Consider the following 25886-nt stretch of genomic DNA (forward strand, 5'->3'; position numbering starts at 1 on the left):
GTTTTGTCAGTGGCCCTCGGTCAATCTTTGATTGGCAGGCGCTGGGTTTTACCCCGCCCCCTGCATGCTGGTCTATGTAAACATTCACACCCGCACCAGGGCCGGGGCCCGGGGCCGATCTGTGGCCGTGATAACATAATCCCCCTCTGTGCTGTTCGCTCAATGGTGGCCTCTGTCTGCTTCAGCCCACCACAGATAATCAATGTTATGTTTATCCTCCACGCCAACCGCAAAAGTTAACATTCCACAGCGCTCTGCCTCTCACAGGCATGCGGCCGCAGGGCACGTCACACAGGGAGAAAAACACAACCACCAAACAATGACTTTCACCACTGCGGGGGAAATTTAGTCGGGGCCAAAAACCCCACCTTAACTGTTTTACCTGCTTTCAAAAAATAAACAATAAATAAAACATAAATAGAATCGTAAGCAACAAGTAAAACTGCAATAAGTAGTTAGGTAATGTGCTCCTGTATGCATTGCATTAGCAGTGCAAAAGGTCATGGGTTCAAACACTGATAAAATACTAATAAAATTGTAATGTAATGCACTCTAAGTGGCTTTGGATGAAAGCATCTGCCAAATGCGTAAATGTAATTTAATTAAAACATAAAACTGTAAAACTATTTGAGTTGATATTATCTGCTTTTGAATCGCCAATAATGATATATAGTAGTCATTGATGTATGTGCATGTCTAGTGTCTGATACAAATAATCAATGATTATAACAATAACTGATATGATTACTGACTCTAACTAACTACTGTAAATGTTTAATGTCAATTTATTTGGAACTTTAAGGGGTTAAATGTCTCATTTTAACTAAATCTTTCCATAGGCGTCAGTGTCCTAACAGAAATGCATAAGCGTGTCTTAGCGTGTCTGCCCAAAAGCAACAATTCCTTTAGTGGGTGGGAAGGTAAAAGAATCTATAGAATAAGTCAACTTTAGTATTAATACTAGTTGTTTAGTCGGAGCGATATGCACATTTACACCTTTAATATTGACTGAGTAAGGTCATGTCAAAGATTGAAATTTAAGTGAAATCCAACTTTGATGCTCCTGATCTCAAACTTAGACTATGAGACATTGGTCTGGATTTCGGGTCAGTGACAAAAACGGTTTGGCAAGATCAGATATTCAAAAATCTTTCATAAAAATGGTGCAAATGTAATTTTTTTTAATGTAAGACTGAATGGACCTGAAAATGTCGAATGGTGTAACCGGCAATTGCGCCAAAGAATGAGAAATATTAAATATTTTATCCCCCTTGATGGCATGTAAGCGTAATCATATGAATCATTTTAAAATATCATTTTATTAGTTATTTCTAAATGTAAATTTGTATGCGTTTTTGTCCTGACATATGCTGAAAACACCTCTGTTTTCTATACAATCTTTGAAAAAATATGTAAAAATGTTTGTAAAAAAATATCATATTACACTAAACTAGATGATTATATTTTATTCCATATTTTTTATGAATACATTTATATTTTCATTTAAAAAAATACTAGTTACACCAATTGACACAGACCGGTTACACCACATTGACATTTTTGCAACTCTCCCCCAAATATTATTTCAAAATGAAATAAAACCAGAAATTTTAGACTTGGTCCTCAAATAAGAGAATGTATGCAAGTAATCTGCAAATTTATTTAGAAATTTTAACCCTTTTACATTTAATTTTACCATACGGACACAAAATAATTAACGTCACATCATTGACCCTTTCACAGACAGGGTCAAATGTGTTAAACGCTTTAAATAGTTTGAAAAGTTGACAATGCCATACCAAAAACCATAGTATTTTTGGAAAGGCTGGAACTAAAAGAAAGCCAGCTAACAAATCCAGTCTGAAGGACAAAAACAGTCATTTATTCAAATCTATAAAGGTTTTGGAAACACACAGCTAAAACCCATTGTTCAGCTAAAACCGATACCGGAAGTTTTTTGTAAATATTAAAGGTGCAGTGTGTAATTTTTAGCTCTTGACATAAATGCAAAAGGATATACAAAACTATATTATCAGGGGTGAATAAAGACCTTTCATAATGAACCGGTATGTGTTTATTACCTTAGAACGAGACCTTTTAATCTACATACACCGAGGGTCCACTTACATGGAAGTCACCATTTTGTGCCGTAATTTTTCTACAGAAGCCCTTAACGGACAAATTATTTTACTAAGTTGTCTCTGACGATGACATGTTTGTCTGGTGGCGGCTACCGTAGCTTCTCTATGTATTTCAAAAGCGAGGGCTGAGCAGTGGACTAAGCCATTGGTTGCAATTCGTGACCTCTCCACTAGATGCTGCTAAAATTTACACACTGCACCTTTAAGCGTGACCATTAAACATTAATTTGTTAGTCTGAGCATTGCTGTGTTTTTTAAGCTTAGTCACAAGGTTCATGGTTGCTGTCGAGGTGACTGTATCAAACAGAACATCAGATTTAAATATCGTTTAATCTGGCAACAACTCGTTTATACAAAAAAACCCTCAAAAATATTGGTTTGATCATTAAGAATAATGATGTAATAATGGTATGATATAAATGTCTGAAGGTCTGTGTTGAATTTCGAATGATTAATTGTCCACTACAGCAGCATTAATCATAAGTTAATCATTAGACTTAATGAGATTGTGGCCACATAACAAGATTAGTTTCACACTGAGTTGCAAGTTCAAAAAAAAATCCATCAAGACGGCAAAAACAATTTAAAATTAAAGCATCTTTTCTAACCTAAAATAAAAAGCAAGACATTTTATCAAAGTAAACCATTTAAACTCTAGCAGTAAATTTTTTTGTGTGTAAAAACAAAGATGCTCACTTGTCTCTAGAAAATTCCCATCGTGGATCCTCAGGTAGGTCGTACTCAGGGATTGGGTCATCATGGGCGGAGCTACGGCGAGTGGTGATCCTGACCAATGGCGTGCTTGAGCTCATGGACGAGCTGGAGTCTGAGGAAACCTGTAAGAATAGAGGGGATTGGCTGATTATATGAACATTGGAGACAGCATACATTTGAATGCTACATGTATGTGTGCGTGTGTTTTATCGCGGCAGTATAATGTAATTAAAATTAAAACAGTATGCTAAGCAAGCTAAGTAACTTAAGATTTTTAGTCAACAGAGTCACATAAACTTGAAAATGGGAGATTTTTTATTTGGTATATTTATCAATATCTAGGAATGTTTCTTATATTTCTATACTTACCCCCGTATAGGATACCTTCATCGTCAGCAAAGAAAACCTTACATGTTATTTAATACCTCTCAACATCTAAAAATATTACACAAAGGCACCAATGTGCAAAACTTTGTGCCACAAACTTTAAAACGCCTATAAATGCAGAAAACTTTAAATTCTGCAAAAATAATATATTTATGTAAAGAACAATCTCTTGGAGAAATCTTAATCATGTCTTAAAGGTACAGTGTGTAATTTTTAAAAAGATCTCTTGACAGAAATTAAAAATAATATACTAAACTATATTATTAGGGGTGTTTAAAAACCTTCTTATAATGAACCGTTAAGTTTTTATTACCTTAGAATGAGACGTTTTTATTTACATACATGAGGGTCCCCTTACGTGGAAGTCGCCATTTTGTGCTGCTATTTTTCTACAGAAGCCCTTAACGGACAAACTTTTTTACTAAGTTGTCTCCGACAACGACATGTTTTTTCTCGTGGCGGCTACCGTAGCTTCTCTATACGTTTCAATAGCGAGGGGTGAGCAGTGGACTGAACCGTTGGTTGCAATTCGCAACCTCACCACTAGATGCCGCAAAAATTTACACACTGCACCTTTAAATTATAATAATAAAAATTAAATATTAATAATAATAATATAAGAAACTTTTTTATACTACAAACTTCATTTAAAGTCGCCATGAAACAGAAGTTGCGATTGTCTCATTTTCCCAGTGGTGAACGTATATCCGAGTGAAACGGCTACTGAATTGAAAAAAGTAGCTGGACTTAAATTCATCCTTCGATGTGATCTATTCCTGGGCCCCGCCCACCTGCCATATCATGTGACCGGAAGCAAAGAGAGATTGTTTCGAGGAAGGGAAGAGATTTGCTTTTTTGATTAAAGATTATGAGGGCACATAAATAAAATAAAACTAATGAAGCTCACAGAGAAGCTTTTCATTTGTAAAAAAAAAAAAAACACAATATCCCCCCAAAATTACAGTTTTCATTTCAATTTCATTGCGACTTTAAAAAATATAAATATAAACACAATTTGATCAAATTCCTAACCCGTAGTAATTCTTGTCTTATTAGTATACCATGGCATGGGATATACAATAGACAAGATACATCGTTGTTTTTGTGTGTGTGTGTGATTGTGTGTATAAGTTTTTTAGAACTCTTTATCTACTTTCTGTTACCTGGCGGCGCAGTGGGATCTGTTTGGTTAGTTTATGAACAGCAGGTTGACTCGCAAAATCAGGCTTCTTTGCAGACGTCCTCATTCGGCAAACCACCACTATCACCACCATACAGGCGATGAGAAAGACGCCTATGCAGTAGATGGCGATCTCCACGTAATCAGGAGGATAGTCCGGCTCGATGGGGTCTATCTGGGCTGTTGTGCAGTGAGATAAACCAGACAAAATAGTAAGGCAACTCTAGAAATGCGATACTGTAATGAAATACCATACCAGAAACTTTAATGTTGTTCATTGCATCGATTCTAAAAGCATGCGAGGACATTAAAGCTTCACGGACAGATATTCCATCGGTGATATCGAACACAAGAAGGTGATGGAGGTGACGCATGATGCACAAATACAACTTATACATCAACATCATAAATGATCTTTTAGCTCTCAAAGCAGGTGTTATACTGTTATATTATGGTAAAGAAAACCCTATTCAGATATTAAAGATCTCTCATTTGTTATTTTTTGCATGCTTTCTGACACTTAATAGCTTATAAGCATACACGCGATCACAAAATGGTTTACATATGACTACAGCATACAGTTATTAAATCTATGAAACATGTTCAATTCATGGATATCCTACTTAATCTGGCCAAATGAATGAATGAAGCCTTTATGAAATGATAATGTAAACAGTATCAAGTTACATCTTTAGATTCAAAAACAGTCACAAACACGATGGTTGTAAAGTGCATCTAATAACTAAGAAAGTCCAACATTTGATGAGAAAAGCAAATCTTGTGACTTTCTTTGAAACAGTCATTAGAGTGTAAATGGAAAGAGTCACTTAAACATGACATGTTGTTAAAGGAACAGTTCGAAAATAAGAAGCCATATGATATTTAAAAAAACAGACATATCTGTCGTAAGGACTACTGCAGTGATATTTATTGTTCCTTAAAAGGAAAACACCACCGTTTTTCAATATTTTACTATGTTCTTACCTCAACTTAGACGAATTAATACATACCAATCTTTTTTCAATGCGTGCACTTCATCTTTGTACAGTGCGTCATGAATGTGTTAGCATTTAGCCTAGCCCCATTCATTCCTTAGGATCCAAACAGGTATACATTTAGAAGCCACCAAACACTTTCATGTTTTCCTTATTTAAAGACGTGTTACGTTACACGAGTAAGTATGGTGGCACAAAATAAAAGATGGCGATTTTTTAAGAGGATAAAAATAAAAACTATATTGTATGGTGGAAGAGCACTGCAAACTAAGTGTTTTTCCACCATACAATATAGTTCTTATTTTTTACCTGCTTAAAAAATCGCCACGTTTTATTTTGTGCCACCATACTTACTCGTGTAACTACTTATGTAACAGTCTTTAAATAGAAAAAACATGGAAGTGTTTGGTGGCTTTTAAATTCATCCTTGTTTGGATCCTAAGGAATGAATGGGGCTACGCTAAATGCTAACGCATTCAGACGCACTGTACAAAGATTAAGTGTATGCATTGAAAAAAATAGGGATGTATTAATTCATCTAAGTTGAGGTAAGAACACAGTAAAATATTGAAAAACTGTGGTGTTTTCCTTTAACTTGCCATCCCCGGCCGGGTCACTATATGTTCAGAACGATTATATACAATTACATTTCTTCACATCGTTGAATAAAAAAGACGAACAGTTCCTTTAAAACACATCTTTCCGAACATGCAGTCAATAAAATGTTAGTTTGGAAGAGAAATAGAAATGAGACGGAGCTAAAGACACTTGGATGCAGTTTGGGAGCTCTTATAGCTAAAACAATATTATACAATGCTGAAAACACTCAGATTTTTCATATAATGGCCATTGTTTCAAGTGTCTTTGACTCCCCCTCCTAGAGATTTGCCACAAATGAAGTGGTATCAACCAAACAATAGAGGAAAGTGGCCACAGAGAAGCAGTGTATACCTGGAAGCACCGTCAACCAAGCAGTGTGATAGGAGATCCCAATAGAGTTACCCGCCAAACACGTATACTCGCCCGCATCCTCGAAAGTTACGTTAGGCAGGTAGAGCACCTCGATCTCTTTGTCCGTAGTGTTCACACCTGCCGTCTGAGAGAAACAGAGGTGGAAACGCAGGAGGAGAATCATGGAGGAAGATGGATGAAGAAGAAAGAAAGAAAGAAACAAATCAGACCCAAAATACCAAAAAGAAGAAACTGAATGAAAGACGTTTCTGTTTTATTTCCCATCTACACATCACATATGGTAGATGTCCAATTTTGAAAGTGGAGGTTTCAAGATCATCAAAAAAAGATAGAGTAGCACAAAACAGAAACTGTTATAACGAAAAGTAAGGGGGTGGAGAAGGGCAACTTTCAACGAATAAGTACGAAACCTCTGCGCATTGTTCCCAACATGGGTGAGCCCACTAGATCCTCAAAGATCCATGCAAACACAAGAGAAAAAACATGGAAAACAAGCCATTGTTTTATCGCCAAACAAGTGTGAAGTGAAAAGAGGAGAATGTGGACAGAAAACAGCAAAACAAAGCCAGAATTAAAGAATAGAGAACAATGGCGAGAAGACCGAAGGCTTGTTTCCATGGCTGACTGTCACCAGGAAAAAAGAAAAACACCAAACTACGCCACAATGGCTCAGCACATATCCCAGGATCACCACGACAACCCAAAACACCAGCAGATGGGAGGACACCGGTCAATCTGTCTCGTTCTTTGCTTTACCTGGTAGGACAGTCAGCCAACCGGACTGGTTGACCTCCCCAATATAATTGGAGACTTTGCACGTATATTCACCAGCGTCCTCTTCCGTGACATTGTTGAGTATGAGCACTTCCACGTCCGAGCTGTTTATGCCCGAGCTCTAATGGGCACCGCAACGGGGACAAAAACAGACATATGGAGGTCTTTTACAATCTTTTGTACTCTTTAGTGACAGTAGGAGAGCGGGAAGGACCACCACCCATAATGTTTTATTGCTCGTCTCCAGCAGAAGTTTGTCCATTACGTCTTTTGTATGTTTGAAAATAAAAACATCTCCTTTGCCAGAGATAAAAGACAGAAGATACTCTACAATCCTTAAGTCGGTGATGCACATCAGATGTGTGAATAACAAGGGTTGATTCATTCGGATTAACTGAGCTTACCTTTAATACCCGGACGTACGGAAGGCCATCAGGACCATAACGGCTGCCGTTCTTCTCAATGTGCTGAAGCCACTGAATGTGGGGCTGGGCATCACTGTAAACCTTACAGACAAACTTGGCGTCCTCTCCGAGATGCACGGTTGTGTTGGCCGGTAGGCCGGCCTGAAGAATGGGCCGGTGAGGAGAGCGTTCTGATAGAAAGAAAAATCACAAACATTAATATAAATATCTGAACAAAATATTATTATTACTTTGTTGCAACACGATCTCACAAAGTTCCGTGGTATAGTTACGGAATATTTGCTCATTTATCTGTGTCATTGTCACAAATCTCCGCATTTTTTCCGTGGCTGTACCACGGACTTTCTTTTCCGTGTCATTGTAAACCGAAGCGACAATGGTAAAAAATTAGGACAAAACAGTAAAGTAACCAATCCGTGACAAAGACACGGAAAAGAAAGTCCGTGGTACGGCCACGGAAAAATGTGGAGATCCGTAACAATGACAAAGATAAATGAGCAAAATATTCCGTGACTATACCACGGAAATTCGTGAGATCAGGTTGATTGTTCCTATGTGTTCTTGTAGCTCAATGATAGAGCATTGTGTTAGCAGTGCAAAAGGTTGTGGGTTCGATCTTCAGAAAACGCATCTTGTAAATGCACTCCTAGTTGTTTTGGATAAAATGTAATGTTACAAACACTTCGACGCTGCCTTTAAGGCAACATCCTCAACTAAATGGATGCTTTGAGACACTTTTTGTTGTGTGAGACTCATGTGCACTCTTGTTGCAATGCATTCTGGGATTGCCCTATTCACCATGAGTGCATGCACAAGAATGCATCTGTTCAATTCAATTTAAGTTTATTTTTTTTTTGCACTTTCAACAATTTAGAATTAGTAAAAGCAGCTTATGGAAAACAGAAAACCGCTCCAAAACAGATACTTGCACAATAAAAACAAAAAATCTGGGTAGGCTGCCCACTACAATACATCCTTTATGTAGTCATTTGTGTGTAGATTTTAAATGTACTTTTTATTAATAATCAGTTTGCAGTCGCAAATTGAAACCGGGCCAATTGTAGGTGTGTAGCGCGTGTATACATAATGTTTAAGTAAACGTTCAGTAATTTGATAACTGCAGGACCGCACCTCCTGTCCTATCAGTCGCTGTTATGATTTCACAAAACAGAGGCAGTTGTGTTATCTCTGCTGATAAGAAGTGAATAAATGCAGATGAAGAAAGGTGAGATAAAAAGATAACGAGGAAGTTGCACGACTGATAAAGTATTCTGCATTGGTGTATAAGAGATGTTCTCATTTGGTAATGAAGTTTTTTTGCAAAAACAACAATATTTTGGCTGGCCATTCTTTATGGGAAAATAATGCATCACTCTTTCTGTCTCACCAGTCTCTATGCAATCTGCAATCGACCTAAACATGGCCTACACATAACTTTTTGAAGTATTAAAATCATTCAATTATTGCAAACCAATATGATTTGTTTAGGTGTTTTTGCTTTTCACGCAAGTGTCTATAAAATGCCTGGGAATGCTGTCTTTCTCACCTGCTCCTCTTCGTCATTGCAAGTTTACTAAATCTTTCTCACCTCACATCTCTAGCTCTTTCTACGCTTCTCAAGCTAATCAGTAAAGCTCTTCATGAAACCATTGAGTCACCCACAAGATTGCGCCAGACTCGAGTCATTCAACCACATCACCACCAAATCATAATATATTCATTACATCACATGGTAGGCAGTTAACGGCTGATCTGGCATCCCAGAGCGAGACTGATGAACTTTGGGTAACCTGCTGGCTTGGCATAAAAACCCAGAAAGGATCAGAGAGAGGTAACTCTTGTTGGCACACATAAATGACTAAACTGAGATAGATATATATAGGATTATGAAAATAATGGTGATGGAATTCCGATATAAATACATATAAACAGCAAGATGGGATGGGACTGATCAACAGTAAAGTTTTCTGCACGGGAATCTGGCTGACGTCCATAGTAAACAGCAATAATTGGAGTCTTTTTGGCTCTTTTAAGAATCAACGCTTTGTACTTTGTCCAGCTTTGAAACGCAGGCCAGTGCAAACCGCCGCGACCTTCATTGATCAGACTAAAGGGTCAGCGAGATTCCGGCACAGGAAAAACATTTTCGCTCCTGATCTTCTGTTTCTCTTCCCGTCACTTACGCAGGCTTCTCTGGTATTTTATTTTGACATTAAATAAAGCAAGAGAAAAACAAATACCTTTCCTCCGTCTTATTTTTGGTGAGATGAGAGTCTGAGCCAGACACAAAAAGTTTTACGGCCGTGCAATAAAACAGAACAGAAAAACAGAGACCTTCTGAAAGACTGCATTTACTTAACCCAGAACTGGGGCCCTAAATAGGGCACATATATGTGTGTGTCGCTGCTCATGCATGTCTGTATTTTGTGCCTGTGCTTGCATAAATGTAGACTGGATGCATCTCTGTGCTTAAAGGAAACATATCATGCTAAATCCACTTTCTTAGCTCTTAAATGCATTTTGTTGTATATTTGTAGTGTTTAGAAGTACATAAAAGTTTAAATTAGTCTCTTCAGGTGCTTTGTTGATATCTTTATATTCTGTTTTGGTCATATTTTCCAACCTGTTCAGATTTTTCTATTATCTATTACGTTTTTTGAACAATAACGTCACAGTATTTGCAGCGGAACTGCCAAATAAGGACATCGAATCCCATCCCAACACTACGAGCAATCCGCCATTTTCAATTTCTCGCTGCGATATTGTAGTCCAAGCTCAAGGATGCAGAAGTTACGAGAGAGTAAATCAAAATGTTCGGTTGTTGAACCTGTGCCTGGTTGAGTTTTATTTTTCACAGAAATGTCATTTTTGAGTTTTATTTTTCACAGAAATGTCATTTTTTAGTGCGCGAAGCACTTCACGGATAACTATTTCATCAACCTCCACCAGTATAAAGTAGGATTTGCCGATAGACTTCTTCTGATTGAGGGGTCAATTACTTCTATCTTTGGAGACGACGAGCAGAGCACTTCGGTAAGCTGTAAATAACTTTAAAAACAGTAAAGTACACGGTGGTCATGGTTTAGCAGTGCTGTTTCTCAATCCGAAGGCTGCAGCCTACGGATGTCGCATGTGGTCATCAACCCGGGATTAAGTTATAGCATATTACAACAACTTACAATTAACTAAGAATAATAGTCAACTTTATAATTGTTAATATTCTGAAATAAGACAGCCGGCATTAACACACCATTGCGATACCTCCATATGAAGACGTTGTTCTGCAGGTTCGTCGTCTTCATTTTCATCTCGCTCCATTTCCGACTCTGGCGCGAACATATAAGGCTGGATGAACAAGTCTTCCGTTGTTGACATTTTGTGAATAACGAGTAAATAAAAAGTTTCTGTGCTGCTAGATAATCATATCTCTGCTATAAAACTACAAAAATGGCCGAACGGGGTGGAGTTTAACCGAGTGTCACCTCTGCAACCTGGAGTGGGGGCAGGGTATGACGTGCATTTAAAAAGACAGTACCAAAACGAGTTGCTCTCAGATGCACATCAGAAAAGGGGTAGAAAGGGGGCGGCTATAATAATGAGGAATTCAGACCCAAGCATTGCCGTTTCGCTTTATATAGACCACAAATAGATGATTTATATATAAAAAGGACAGATTTAAAAGCATGATATGTCTGCTTTAACAATGAAATCCTGCAGACGCCGCTGAATTAAAGCAACAGTGCATCCACATATGCATTATTCAAAACAGAAACTGTAAAACCAAAGATATTGGATATAAAAAGATTAAGCACTACTATTACTATGAATACTTCACAATGCGATGCTCAATATCCAAGTCCAGCCTTCCAGTTAAAAGAACCAATCCTTAATCGATACTGACGATTTTGTATGGGGGCGGGGCTCTACAGTGAGGCACTTGCCAACCTTTAGGATGGTCAGTAGCTGAAACCACCTCAAAAAAGGTGTGTTTAACAAAATTTGAGCATAAGAAATATGTGGATTAATTGTGATTTTAGGACGCAATTTTAGAGATATCTGTCTTTCCCCATTCAGTAGATAGGATTGCATGACTGGAATAACTTTCAGGGGGTGTTCCAAATATGGCTGCCTAGTGGTGCGACTTCCACAAAGGGACTTCGGACACAAGGAACAGTTAATTCTGTAACTCTTATAATCTCTTTATGATTTACAGATTTTCAGTTTTAGAGAAACTACTTCACGTGCTGTTATCCTATGTCCAAAACAGACCTTTTGATAAAGCAATGCATCTATACACAAGTAAAGCATTTAAACTGTACTCACCCACTACATCCAGGGTGTAGGTGTGATTGATGGAGCCGTAAGAGTTCTCCACCAGGCAGGTGTAGTTTCCTTTATCCGATGGGACGACGCTTTCCATGATAAGTGTCCAGTGCTGTTGTCGAACCTGAATAAAAAAATAAATCAATCAACACAACAAGCATAAACTCCCTGCAAAACGCACTCTGAAAGTCATGAAAATCTGACTTTTTCCATGTTTAAGTGCTGTAATTGGGTCCCCATTGCCTATATCTTCCTAGAAAATGTGAAAAAGTTCAACCTAGTAACTTAGTTTTGGTAAACCATTCTCTGCAAGCATGTGGAAAAAATAGCTCACTGAAATTTGGCTCCCCTTGTGATGTCAGAAGGGGATAATACCGCCCCTTAATCTGCACTATCCAACCACGGCACTGCCATTTAGTGCAGGGATCAACTCATTTGCATTTAAAGGGTCACATCCAAAATCGGCACATTTTTGCTCATACCCACAAAGGGGCAATTTTAACATGCTATAATAAATTATATATATATATGGTATTTTGAGCTTAAACTTCATATATGTTCTCTGGGTACACCAAAGATTACATCTTAAAAAAGTTTGTGAAATGTCTTTCTTTATGTGCTACTTTTGTGAACCCTTGTTTCAATATCTGGTGACACACAAACACATGTAATGGGCTAGTTTAAAACCGTTTATCCTCGACATTACAACTATCTATGACGAGTTAGAAAATGGAGGCGAATTTGATATCATCACTGGCAACAAGCGGGACAGAGAAAGAGAGAGAGAGAGAGAGAGAGAGAGAGAGAGAGAGAGACTTGGACTAGAGACGCAGAAATGGGTTTTCGAGCAAGAGCGCCATGGGAACAGTAATATCGGCGTGCAGACAGACAAGCGCGCTCCTGCCCCAACCTCAGGAATGCTGATCTCTTGACTGCGGGCCACGAAATCTTGCGTATCTTCCATGGACTCCTTCCACAACCCTCTGAGATCACTCGGATGATGTCAAAGTGGGAGTTTCTTCACATGACACGCTGTAATTTAGTGTGTGTACTTTATCAATAACCAAGTTCTCTCGCTTTTATAAAGGTGGTATCGTTACTCATAAATCTAAATAAATTGAACAAAAATATTAAAGGATATAAAAAAGCAAAATGCAGCGCAAATGCATAAATGTAAGACTAAAATGCAAAGTCCAAATTGAATAAAGTTCATTAGATCAGAGGTACGCATGGCTTTCAAAGAGCCTCACACGTCTCACACTGAGGTCAGACGAAATAAAATATGATTGCACTCTTTGATTTTGTTTTGATGCTATGGGTCAGGTTTTGTCATAAATCAATTATTTTAAATCTCACAAACCATTACTGAGAAGCTGAACCAGCAAAAATAAACAAGTTTGTAAAGTTTTGAAGTTTATACTATTTAGGAGTAATATATTATAAGAATATGTTTGACAGTGAGTTCGTGAACACATTAGTTTGATCCATCTGTGTTCTCAGATCAGAAAGGGCAAACAGACGATCGGGGTACAGACAAACGCCCTATGACCCAAATCTATTACACTTTAACTAACACATGCTGCTTTCCTCCAACTTATTCATTTGAACATTTCTGCTTTTACAAAACAAGTAATGTTTATACCGCAGTACTTGTTGTACTGAACCATTATCACACTTAAGCACCATGGATATTTGCCAAGGGTAGACAGAGACCACAGTCTGTTTGTTTGTTAAACTGCTACGCCGTGTATTGAAGTACTTTCCGGAAAAAAAATCATCTTGACGGTATTGTTAGTGTAAGTAACTAAATTCTTCAAACTGTTGCTCCATACTGATGATGAAGTACTAAAAATATATGACCTAAAAAAAAAAAACAATAAAGGAAGACAGGTATGAGGTGGAGTTCTCATATTAAGCAACGTCTTACCTTGTATCCACCCATGCGATCCTCCTGTCTGAAGGGTCTCCCATTTTTCATCCAATGCATCTTAGGTTTGGGGTTGCCAGCAGCAGCGCAGCGAAACTTCACGGTGTTGGCCGCTGGAACGGCGTGCAGCTTCTTCTCCATCTTTTCTGGTGAGGTCCAATAAGGCGCCCCTACAGGCAAAGAGGAAAAATTAAACCCAACTATTGATATCATCCAAATGCCAAGGTTTCTAACATTGCATCGTGTAAAACAGCTTTGATAACTATCAGGTAAAAACCTCTATGCAAACTAGCGGTCTGTGCCCAATCCCTTATCTCCATCTAACATCTACACTTTGTTTTGTTAACCCAGGAACAAAGCCAAAAACCGCAGCAGCCCCTATTTTGTTGTTTGTACATGTAGGACATTTTGAACTTTTGGGTTTAAATCAAATACTGATGCTATATAATCGGTATTAGGGCTGCAGTCATGAATGCACTTGGTTATGGAGGTCAATTGAACCTACCATTTTAAGTTTTTAACTAGTATAATTGACAGAACTTATAAACAAATTAAAAAGTATTTAACTTTAAAAACTTAATATGATATGATATGACTTGATATTGCTATGTTTTTTTTCACTCCGAGTTGCTTTACACTCGATTTACTTTGAATCATCTAAAAGAGGTTTGAGTCTTTTAAAGAGAACTCAAGTGTGAACGCTCTTACAATGTAATTATTTCTATTGGCTGAAGGGCCAACGTTTTTAAGGCTTCATATCTATGTGGTAGTAAGTAATATGAGATATCAAATGATTTTCACACCACACTTCAAATAATTTGCAAATTCAAATGAATAGCTTATAATCCGATCACTTTCCTCAATTACACACATCTTAAGGACTGTGCACGCAAACGAACATGATGAGAATACCATGGCATGCATCAGTGCATTTATAATGCAAAAAATGTCCAACAGAAACACATGCTGGCGCAGACACAGAGAAATCAGGAGCCCATCTGAAACTCTGCACAGGAAACAGGAAGGCGTGATCGCGGATGCAAATCGAAACAGTTATTCACACTCGCAGCCCTGCATGACTACAAGCCACATCTGCTTAAAGGAACCCTGCGATCCACAGTAAACGGCTTAAATAAAAACATATTATGGTTCGCTTCGAATGCACAGGAGAAAAGGGTGAATACAAATCGGACCAAAAGTGCAGAAGCTTGCCAAGAAGGAACTGGATCATCACATTCGATTTCTTTAGCACAACCGACATACCAACCGGAAGTTAAAGCGAGCCGATATCAAACGTATAAACAGGCGTATTTCCTTGAACATCAAGGCATGTTAATTACTTCTAAACCCAACCCTTTCCTCCAACGACTAGCTATCTTTCCATGTTCTTTCCTCACCACCCAGCTTTTAATCTCATCTCCTGGGAATCCTTTCGCAACAGTCACTCTCTTTAACCTCAACGACCTGACCGACAGCAGACTACATGTCTGTAGCTCTGAATCCTTTCAACTTTTATTAACGCTTAAACCTTCATTGAGAAAAAGACGATGAGAGTGACCCTAAGACATCAGGGCGGTGGGGTCGGAGGTCACCGGCCATCTGTCCGGACGTGCCGATATCGTACCCGAAGATTCTTCACGCGCTGTTGGTTGGTTTCTGAAAAGGTTTCTACCATCATAAATAAAAGTTCAGTAAGCAAAAACAGCGAGGCATCCTAGAAGCCATTTCCAACAAATTAACCACAAAAAGACAAAGTGAAGGTTTTACCCCAACTTGAAAACCCGAGCAGAAGTCTTTGAACAAACCCACTGTTGTCTACTCCAAAACATTGCGGTCACAGCTAAAACGTTTTGCAAATAATAGGAAACTTTTTCGTGAGAGGGGAAAAAAATTGGTGTTTTTGAGGCCCCCTTTGCAAAGAAATATCAAAGAGTTCGGAGTGGTTCAGCTGGGCAGACATCCAACCCACTGAGTCCGTAACCGCCCCAAGCACAATGCTAAACACCCTGAGCCCCCTATTTCCAAAACCCTACCCCCTAAACTCCACTCGCACATGGCCGAAGACCAGATATCCAGAACATACACAGAGAAGTGTTGGTCCAGATCCAAACCAGAGCCCATTAGTTGAAAGACTTTTGCTCCACCCCCTTTTCCAACAACTCTCTTTAATATTTAGTTTTGCAGAACTCAAAACAGATTTCTTTGGGTATAGTGTGCTTGTTTCAAGTGTGAATATCTTACTTGTCAAAAAACTCTCTCTAAACGATCAAGGGTAATCATAAATAAAGCCTTAAAGGCATCAGATGCTTGCAAGGAGGCTTGTATATGTAGTCAATATTCTACAACTATGCCACCTGTGTTTATTCTGCACCCATCAAAAAACACATCCACCAAAAACTCGGCTGACAGGGCACCTCAGACGAGAATACAAACAAAGGCACAAAGAAAGACGAGCCCTGGAATTCTGAGAATGCGACTGTGTCGAAATAGCTTGGTGACATAATTGACATGAAAAATGTGCCTTATTGAAAACAGGTTAGCTAATCAAAACATACAAAATTAGAAACAAGTTTCAGAGAGGTTCACTGTGAAGTTTATAAGTGGACTCATATTTGAGCTCTTTCCATTTCTTTTCTCGTGAGCCAACTGGTGTCCTGCCCCTGTCCCCGATACTCACGCATCTGTTCACCGTCGGCACCCACATCGTCCGATCTCTCCGTGTCGTCCTCATCGTCACCAGATGAGATGGCATCTGCAGAGAGGACCGGTAATATTGTAACCTAAAGCTGGTGCCACTTTAACATCTAGTAGACTACTATGCTACTAAACGATGATTAAAGGTGATGTGTGCTTTATTTCCAAACACTTGAAATTGACATCCAGCTTAAAAATCGAATGGTGCGTTCACACCAGACGCGAATGAAGCGTTCAGTGCGAGTGATTTACATTTTAAGTCAATGCATAGACGCGATAGACATCCTGCACGCACGACACGGTGCTTCGTGCATTTGACATGCATAAAGTGTGATTCTCGTGAAAAATTTGATCTTTGGCGGATATTCGTCCCGTATTAACCAATAAGGAGCTTGCTCTAGTAATGACGTGATTACGACAGCAAGCTGAGGCAGAAATACAAAACAACAATGGAGGACAAAATCATTAGTCACCCAGAGCTGTATGACACATCTTCGTACTTTTATGGCGCTTTTCCATCGCATAGTACCCCACGGTTTGTTTGAGTCAGGTTGGGTCAGCTCACCTCACTTTGGCGTGGTTAGCTTTTCCATCGAGTTAAGTAACACTTCGTAGTGGGAGGGATTAAAGGCGTGTCGTTATATTTGCGCTGCCTACTGCTGTGACATCATACAAGTGAGAGCGCCGTTGTACATTCCCATACATTTATTTATTTCTCAGTCCACCACAAAATTAATAATGACCACCACAAATAGATGTTTGCATATCGCGTTTATCACTACCTCTGTCTCACAGGACAGTTTCTGTACAAACACCCGACCCGTGGCGTCAGTCGACAAGTCCGCTGAGCCTCATTTAAGTTGCATTTAAGCATATATGCGGACGTGCGCATCGCAAATGTGCCGCCACAAACTCCAAGTCTGGAAAAAAACTGTTATGGTGTTCCTGATTCACAACCTGTGGATGTTTTTTATCACTAAAAGGGAGTTTGGGAACTTACAGCAGACCACAGATGAGAACAGGTTTGCTCAAGACAGCGCACACTATCACGAAGGTAATGCTAATCTTTTACATTATAGCGATGACGCTGGTAGTGACGATTCTCTCAGACCAATCAGTGATCTACAGTGTTTTCGCATCACGTTTTGGTATCAGCTTGTGTCCCTTGGAACCCCGACCGAAGTGGTATTAAAAAAAGTATTGGGTACTACGTACTGCACCCAATGGAAAAGCTCCCAAAGTAAGCTGACCCAAACCAAACCATGGGGTACAATGCAATGGAAAAGCGCTATTATAGAAACAGGAATAAAAAGAAAGTGAGTGAGGAGGTCGGACAATCTGGTAAATTGTAAAAAACGATGTGACTACAAGCTTGCTAAAGCCAGCAAATTCAGCGTATTCACAAACGAAGCAAGTTAACTTAAATGTTCGAGCGTCCAACTACACGCAAATAGCAAGATTTATTCGCGTCTATTGTGAATGCACAGTAAGCCATTAGCAGGGTGATTTCTTTGTTACTTCTTTATTTATTTGGGCATTTAGCAAGCTCAACACAGTACCAAAATTGTGCAATACTGTTGTGCAGTACTTTGTTTTCAATCAACCAATGATTGATAGAAAACTTTATTTTTGTCTTTGCATTGTACTGATGCAAGTTGCACAGAAATGACACACTTCACCTTTAAGATAAAAATAAAACTAAAAAGCATTCAGGCAACTGTTAAACATTAAAATTGTGCTTAACAGAAGCCAGCAGGGGAATTGGACATCTTAATAATAAATTGACTCATCATAACACACAGTGCCAACAAATATAATTTTTTCAGACTGCTACTTCATCAACCCAGGCGACAACAGTGTAGGAAACCCGTCGCCAAATACGACATAATTTTCTCACTGTACCGCTGTTGCAAACTCTTCCAGACGGACGTCTCACCTGTAACGTTTACGATGAAGCAAAGCACGTCGCCGGCCCGCGAGCCAACGGCACTGCACTCATACAGGCCCGAGTCCTTCGGGGTGGCGTCGCGGATCTGTAACCACTCCTGACCTATGAGCGTGCGGTTGTCGGGCCCCAGCGAGGAGCCGTCTTTGGTCCAGATGATGGCGGCCGCCTCGGGCAGCGGGCAGCTGAGCTTCAGCAGTTCGCCCGGGTGCAGCGAGCACAGGGTGGGCTTAGAGTTTTGGTATTTGGTTGGAGGCTCTGCAGAGCGGAGGGTAAAGAGAGGAGGGCAGGTGGAAAGGGTGCACAAGAAAAAAGAAAGACAGGTGGGAGAAAAAAGAAACAAGCAAGAGTGTAAGATGAAAAAATACCCTGGTAAACCTACTGTACAGTTTGATTTGGGTTGAGAAAGAGGCTTGGGAGTGTCTTTTGGGATCAATGAATAGTTCACCCAAAAATTGTAATTCTGTCATGTGGGTGTAAATTAAATTTATGTTCCTCATATAGTTCTTGTGAAAGTTGACAGATACGGTCACTATGAACCGAACGTTCTTCTAATGAGAAGAAGTTTGTAACAGGTGGGTAAATAGTGACAGAGTTTTTTATTTTTTGGTGAACTATTTATTGACATAAACCACAGTTTGAAAACCAGAAATGTTCCCAAATCCAAAGAGCTTAGACGACCTCATCAGCTATGAACGGTGTTTACAAAGCACAGCGCTTCTGGAAGCATGCAGCTATAACAGTAAAAGAAAGTGTGCTGTTAGCGGTGCACTGATGTGAAAGATGTGCCAGTCGAGAAATAGCTCTCAATATTTGTTCATTTGATAAACAGAGCCCCACCACCATATTAACCTCCACCTGTATTCATTTTAAGTCCTATTATATTGCAGTTTATTCCATTTCCTTTATTTATGATCTTCACTTTTGCTATTTTTACAATAACTACACTGTCTAACCAAACACCAAGAGGGACTGATGGGAACAGGCCTTCAATGTAGGAAAACCAAAGACCAGAATATAAAAAGAATCATTAGGAAAGATGCAGAAGTACAAAGTAAAAGTAATTCAATAAAAACACTGTCCATCTATAAAAATGTATAGCTGGGGTAGTGTTAGACCACAATGGACCAAGCCGGTTATAGATCAACAGATATTGGTATCAGCCATTAACTAACAAACAAACAGCTGATCAATAGCGTGAAGCAAAATAATTTGAGCAACACTAAGCAATATCTATGGAAATTTAAAGGGATAGTTCACCAAAAAATATACAATTTGTCATCATTTACTGACCTTCAAGTTTTTCCAAACTTGTATACATTAGATTTTTTTCTCCTGAATACAAAGGAAGATATTTTTAAGAATGTTTGTAACCAAGCAGATCTGGGGCACCATTGACTTCCATGGAAGAAAAAAAACCTATTAAAGTGAATGGTGCCCCTGATCTGTACTTCTTAAAATATTCTAACTTGTGTTTAGCAGAACAAAGGAATGTATACCAGTTTGGATCAATTGGGGTGAGTATGATGACAAAATTGTCATTTTTCGGTGAACTATCCCTTTAACTGAAATTACATTGAACACAAAGCCAAGAAGGACACAAATCAAATGCAGCAGTAAGAATGCAAGAAATATATTATCTCTTGTAAAATGATTTTATTCTTTGGCTTCAATAAACTAGCCTTCATGAAACAATAAGTAGTCAATGCAATGTTTTGTGCTCAAATTGCAATTTTCTTTGGAACCATCAACACTGGCTAGCACCATTGGGTGGGAATTGTACAATCTGATATAGCATGAGCAACATCAGCATATATATTAGATTTCAGGACAATTAACATAGCTGGATGATTAAACCCAGACCACAGACACGCCGTCCAAACCGCAATCTCTCCCTGACAAACATACCCTGCTATAATTGTCCAATAATTTACCTAGTAGAGCTTTCCACCTAAACACCCTTAAAAAATGTAACCGTACACTCTTAAAAATAAAGGGGCTACACAGAAGAACCATTTTTGGATGAATGGTCCCAAGAAGAACCTTTAACATCCCAAGAACCTTTCTGTTTATAAAAAGGTTCCTTGTAATGAAACATTTTCTTTAGACTATAAAAAAGGTAAATGGTTTGTCTAAGAACCTTTAACTGAATGGTTCTTCGAGGAACCAAACATGTTTTATGGCACCTTTAATTTTAAGAGTATATTCGCCAACATTTGGCTCCACACTGAAGGAGCCCATATTACTATATTATGATTTAGTATTAAAAGTTATAAACTATGGTTATTGTGAATTAATAACCGTAAAATCAGCATTCCAGAATCCAAAAACGTTGAAAGTAAGAGATTTGGAAAGTCATGGTCAGACATGTCAAGCGATTAAAATAATTAGGGGTATTCATCGACACTCCCAAGCCTTCCCAAACCAACACACCTTTCCCTGCCCCGTCTTGTCGTACTAAGATTGTGTATTCAACTACACACCACAGGAAGGTAAAATCATATGACTAACGCTCAGCGCTTGAGGGGTTTGGAGTGCGCTCAAAGGTCTAAACTCTCTCTCTCCCCAGGCACGCTGCCCTACGCAGGTCTAGTTCCTGTATTGTTTCCTTTTTCGCTACTCCGGAAACAATTACCATTCTCCTTTATGTCTTTTGCAAGCGTGCGGCCGTACACGTCTACTGTTGATTGATGAGATCGGTATTCATTGCGGCGTGTTTCCGGAGGCCTATGTTTGTCCAAGTGTTATTTAACTGTTAATGGCTGAATGTTTCCTTCTATTGTACGATTAAAGGCCTAATGCGGGAGAAAAGTGAACGGGCCAGATCTCTCTTAAACACGTGCATTTGACACACATCAGAAAGCCAGTGCGATCAACATTGATCTATGTATCACTTTGTGCGTAAATAAAAAGCAGGTAAGATGCTAATTGATAGTGAACAGCCGCAAAAGATGCCAAAGGTGCCAAAGATGAAGCGGCGCATGCAGCAGGCAGCGAAATAAGCAAAACAGAGCTCTCCAACAAATAGTAGATAATGGTAGATGCTTTATATCTAAAGTGACTTATATTGCATTTATATGGCGTATAACACACGTATGGCGTATAACTTTACCAATTCAAATAAGAAAATGATAAAAGTATCGTACTTGATATAGCAGCACTAGGATGAATTTCTTTATTTTGCCGCAAGTGCCTAAAAGGATGCAATCTCAACCACATCTGGCACGCTTTCATTCTCTCCCTTTATTCTTTGGCTTCAGTACATCTGTTCTTTGCCATCAATAACACCTCCTGCTCCTCTGATTTGCTCTTTCACCTTTCACCCCTCACCATCGAACCCCCCGACCCCCTGCCGAACCAGAGACACCAACCCTCCACAAATCCACAACCTGTTGACATGCGGCAAATTTGTCCTGGGAATGGGAGGACGGAGAAACATCCTACTCTACCCAAATGAGTGATCTTTTTTTCTCATGCCCTTAAAAGCAAAAAAGGTCATCCATAAATCCAAATGTTGTGTTACTACAAACCTGTATGACTTCTTTCTTCTGTGGTACACAAAAGATTTTTGCAATATCGTGGCTGGTTTTGTTAATACATGAGATAATTTGACTTCTTGCCGGGATAAGGAACAACACATGCAACTCAATTTCTTTAGGTGTGACTCAATCTGTTTTCCTGTATTTTCCTGGGAACGCTTCTGAAGAAAGTGGCGTCGCTTTTTGAGTGGCAGTTATTATCAAAAATCCTGTCAGAAGTGATGGATTCGCACCGTCTCGCACTTCTCCTCCACGGCACCGAGTCTCATTTTCGCCTCCGTCACAACAGATAATTGGGATCTTGGACAAACAGGAACCAGTCTATCGAATTCTCACACTATCATCCGCATGGTTTGTGAGATGGAATCGAGACTTTTGTACTTGGTGACGGCTTTATGAGGTGCGTTTGAGATGACAAAACGATTAATAGTTTCTGATAAAGTAACATTTCCAGACTAATCTCACAGAAAGTCGTGTTATTGTCACAAAAAATGTGATTAATTTATTCGTGTCCATGGCACGAAGTTCAGCTTTTTTCGTGCCTTGAGCACGAATGTCTTTTTCGTGTGAATTTCTATAAATAGTTTTTCGCGTCTGTTGTACAACTTTCTTTTTCGTTTCGTTTCATTTCATGTATTATGTATATAATTGTATTTTCCTATTTTCTTACCATTGTCGCTTGGGGTTAGAATCACTTTCTGGTACATTTTTAGACATCCTAACCCAAACCCCAACTCTAACCCCAACTCCAGGGAGAATAATTTTAAAAGTGGAAGAAAAACCAATACATAAAAGTACATCCTAACCCAAACCCCAAATGTAACCCCAACCGACAATGACTTAAAAATAGGGGGGGGGGGGGATTAGAAAACAATACATAAAATGACACGAAAAAGACATTCGTGCTCAAGGCACGAAAAAATCTGAAATCTGAACAAATTTTGTGCCATGGACACGATTAATTGAATCAAATTTTTCATGACTATAACACCACTTTCTGTGAGATCATGTTGAAAATTTCCCACCAGCCCTAGAGGTTCATGATGGAACTGCAGGGGATTCATAAAATCACAAAAAATACACTACAACAAGTATGCTTTTGCTGTTTAACTTATAAAAACTTATACTTATAAAAAGTTACCTGGTTGTCTTAAAATTTAAGTTAATTGAACTTAAAAATATTAGTTGACAAGAATTTTTACACAATATTGTTGAGTTAACTAATATTTTTAAGTTGGCTTAACTCAACATTTTAAGGCAACCAGGTAACTTACTTTTAAAGTTGAACCAACCAATCTTTTTTTGTGTGGGTATAATTAAATATACTGTACAAGTCATTTCAACTTAATATTTTAAATTTTGACCGCACTTATTTTTTTAATTCACTTATTTAAAACAGTAAGTTGAAAATAACTTCACTGTAAAACCGTTAACTTAACTCAAACCATTTAAGTAAATCGGTTGCATTAGACCATTTAAGTTTTAAAACACATACATTTAAGTACTGTGAACTTGAGTCATGTGCAATTATGCACTTATATTTAAGTAGTGTCAACTTAAATATAAGTGCATAACTGCATATGACTCAATTTGTTTAAATTCACAGTACTCAAATGTATATGTTTTAAAACTAATGCAACCGGTTTACTTAAATGGTTTGAGTTGAGTTAACTTTTAGGTTTTACAGTGTTGTACAGCCATTCTAACATAAAAAAAATAGTAAACATTTTAAGTGTACTAAAATTAAGTAATAATTAATACGATTTTAAAATGTAACTTATGAAAAAAATATTCATTTTTAATTTATTATATTTATTAAAAGTTTGTCTATGGCGTAATAATTACTAGTCTATCACCATGTCATTGTATGTGTATGACAAATTCACATATCTGATCACTTAGACCTCTCATAAATAAACTGCATGAGGTATCAACGCCTGATGCTTTAACAACACTGTTAGGCCGAGTTTATGGTTAGAGGTTAATCACAATCAATAACTTGTTAGGTATGAGCAGTACTGATAGTAAAACCTTAAACACCTCTTATCAGATGACAGAGCTACGGCAGACAACAAAGTTCGGGAACCCCTATCCTATATCGCGACTCTGTAAGCAAGCTTTACACAATCTTCCCTTTCTCTCCCGTGCCCTCCTTCCCCATTTCTTCTACACAGACCTCTGTTAAATCCCGACCCTCTTCCATAGGAGCAGGCCTTTTCTTTCCCAATCACAATCGCCTTTCAGATTGTAATTTCTGGCAGCTTTATTGTCATGACAATAGCACGCTCGGCCAAAGGCTTCTCAGGGCGTCCACGGCAACCAACACGCAGGCATCCGGCCTCTATCGGGCAAATCTCATTGGCCAGATTTCCCTCCAAAACGTCCACCTATAAAAACATTGTGATGTTTCTTCTAAACCTCTCATATTTCAGTATAGTTTTTTTTTGGGAGGGGGCACGATACCCCATTTTGGGCATTATTAAAGTTCATTATCTTAATGAGTAATTCATAAGATTCCCAATAACAAAAGAGAAACATCTGCAAGAATCAACAACATTTGTCATTAAATAAATAAATGAATAATTAGATCACACGTTTCCAACAGGTTTCAATCCGTTTGACGGGGGATTCACCCGGGAACGTGCTATTAACAACGGGTGTGAGAGCTAACAGGTTTATTGCATGGACTTGCTATCTTGACCTAAGAACGTTTGGTATAAACAAAGATAAATTCGCCCCGGAAACCCCCTGGTTCAGGCAGGTGGTCACTTTTATTTTTCATTATCTACATCGAGGATCTTTGTGTACCCCACAGTACAGGTGGTACAGGTTTATGTATGGAAACAAGAACGACAAGGAACGGAGCACAGGAAAGCCCTCGAGGATGAGACTGTGAGAGACACAGCAGGAATGATTCGGATTGCGGAGAGACGACGATGGCACGACAGACCCAGAAAGATTCTCTTGGATCTCCGGCCAAGGTTTAAAGCATCATCAAAGCCTGGTTAGACTGTGTCTAATTCCGTCCAAACCAACGAGGCACATACGCATGCTAACACGCTAGCAGGAGCACTCCAACGACAATAAATAAATCACAGAATGCAAATAACAGTGATCCCAACCGAGCACATTTTCCACCATCGGGTCAGCCTGGCCGTACCTCCCATCCATCCAACCGCAAACCTTATGGGGCGGCCGGGAAAGAGAGAATAAAACCGACGAGCTTGAATTCTATTGTGCTCTAAGCCCTGTCAGATTACATTTGATCCAAGTTTGCTTTCCCACACTCTTACAATGTGTTGTTTTCCAACCGCTTGGAAGATGTCAACCGGCCTTTATATTATAACATCTTAAAGGAATAGTTCACTCAAAACAGAAAACGTCATCATGATCGCATTCGCGTCATTCGTAACGCATGACTGATTAAATTTATTTTTACTTAATTGGTTAAATTCACATGTGACAAAGTACCCAGATAGCAACAGACTCCAAGACGGAGTTGGCAGCTGCGGTGTCTACTGCTATCTGGGAAAGGAATACAAGTATGAAACAAATTAAAGAGAAAATATTACCAGACCAAACAAACAACACCAAATCTTCTTTTTCCTTTTACTTTTAAAGAAGCATCAACATTTTTTCATACAAAAGCAATACATTTAGCAAAACTTTTTAAAAAGCATGGCAATATTTGCCAAATTGTTTTATGTTATTCATCCACCAAACGTCCCAGTCAAACAGAAAGACTACCTCATAAAAACCTATAGGAACTCTATAGGACAGCCTCAAGAAAGAACTGATATGCTATCTTAAACAATTACCCCTCCCAGAAACACAAGCTAACCTCTGGTGGGCATTACATGCATCAGGTGG

General features: G+C 38.8%; 1 protein-coding gene across 1 annotated transcript in view; it reads right to left on the bottom strand.

Moving 5' to 3' along the window:
• Positions 1-25886, bottom strand: part of fgfr2 (fibroblast growth factor receptor 2) — a 47344-nt gene that overhangs the window by 16988 nt on the left and 4470 nt on the right. Inside the window, exons 3-10 of the mRNA XM_065296154.2 lie at positions 18469-18735; positions 16516-16590; positions 13839-14008; positions 11912-12035; positions 7568-7758; positions 6369-6513; positions 4406-4602; positions 2838-2977 (exon numbers count right to left, since the gene is read on the bottom strand). Coding sequence (XP_065152226.1) covers positions 2838-2977; positions 4406-4602; positions 6369-6513; positions 7568-7758; positions 11912-12035; positions 13839-14008; positions 16516-16590; positions 18469-18735 — 1309 coding nt within the window. The remainder of the gene's footprint in view (positions 1-2837; positions 2978-4405; positions 4603-6368; positions 6514-7567; positions 7759-11911; positions 12036-13838; positions 14009-16515; positions 16591-18468; positions 18736-25886) is intronic.

Source organism: Paramisgurnus dabryanus, chromosome 20, assembly GCF_030506205.2.
Source record: "Paramisgurnus dabryanus chromosome 20, PD_genome_1.1, whole genome shotgun sequence".
In the NCBI taxonomy this organism is placed as follows: Eukaryota; Metazoa; Chordata; class Actinopteri; order Cypriniformes; family Cobitidae; genus Paramisgurnus; species Paramisgurnus dabryanus.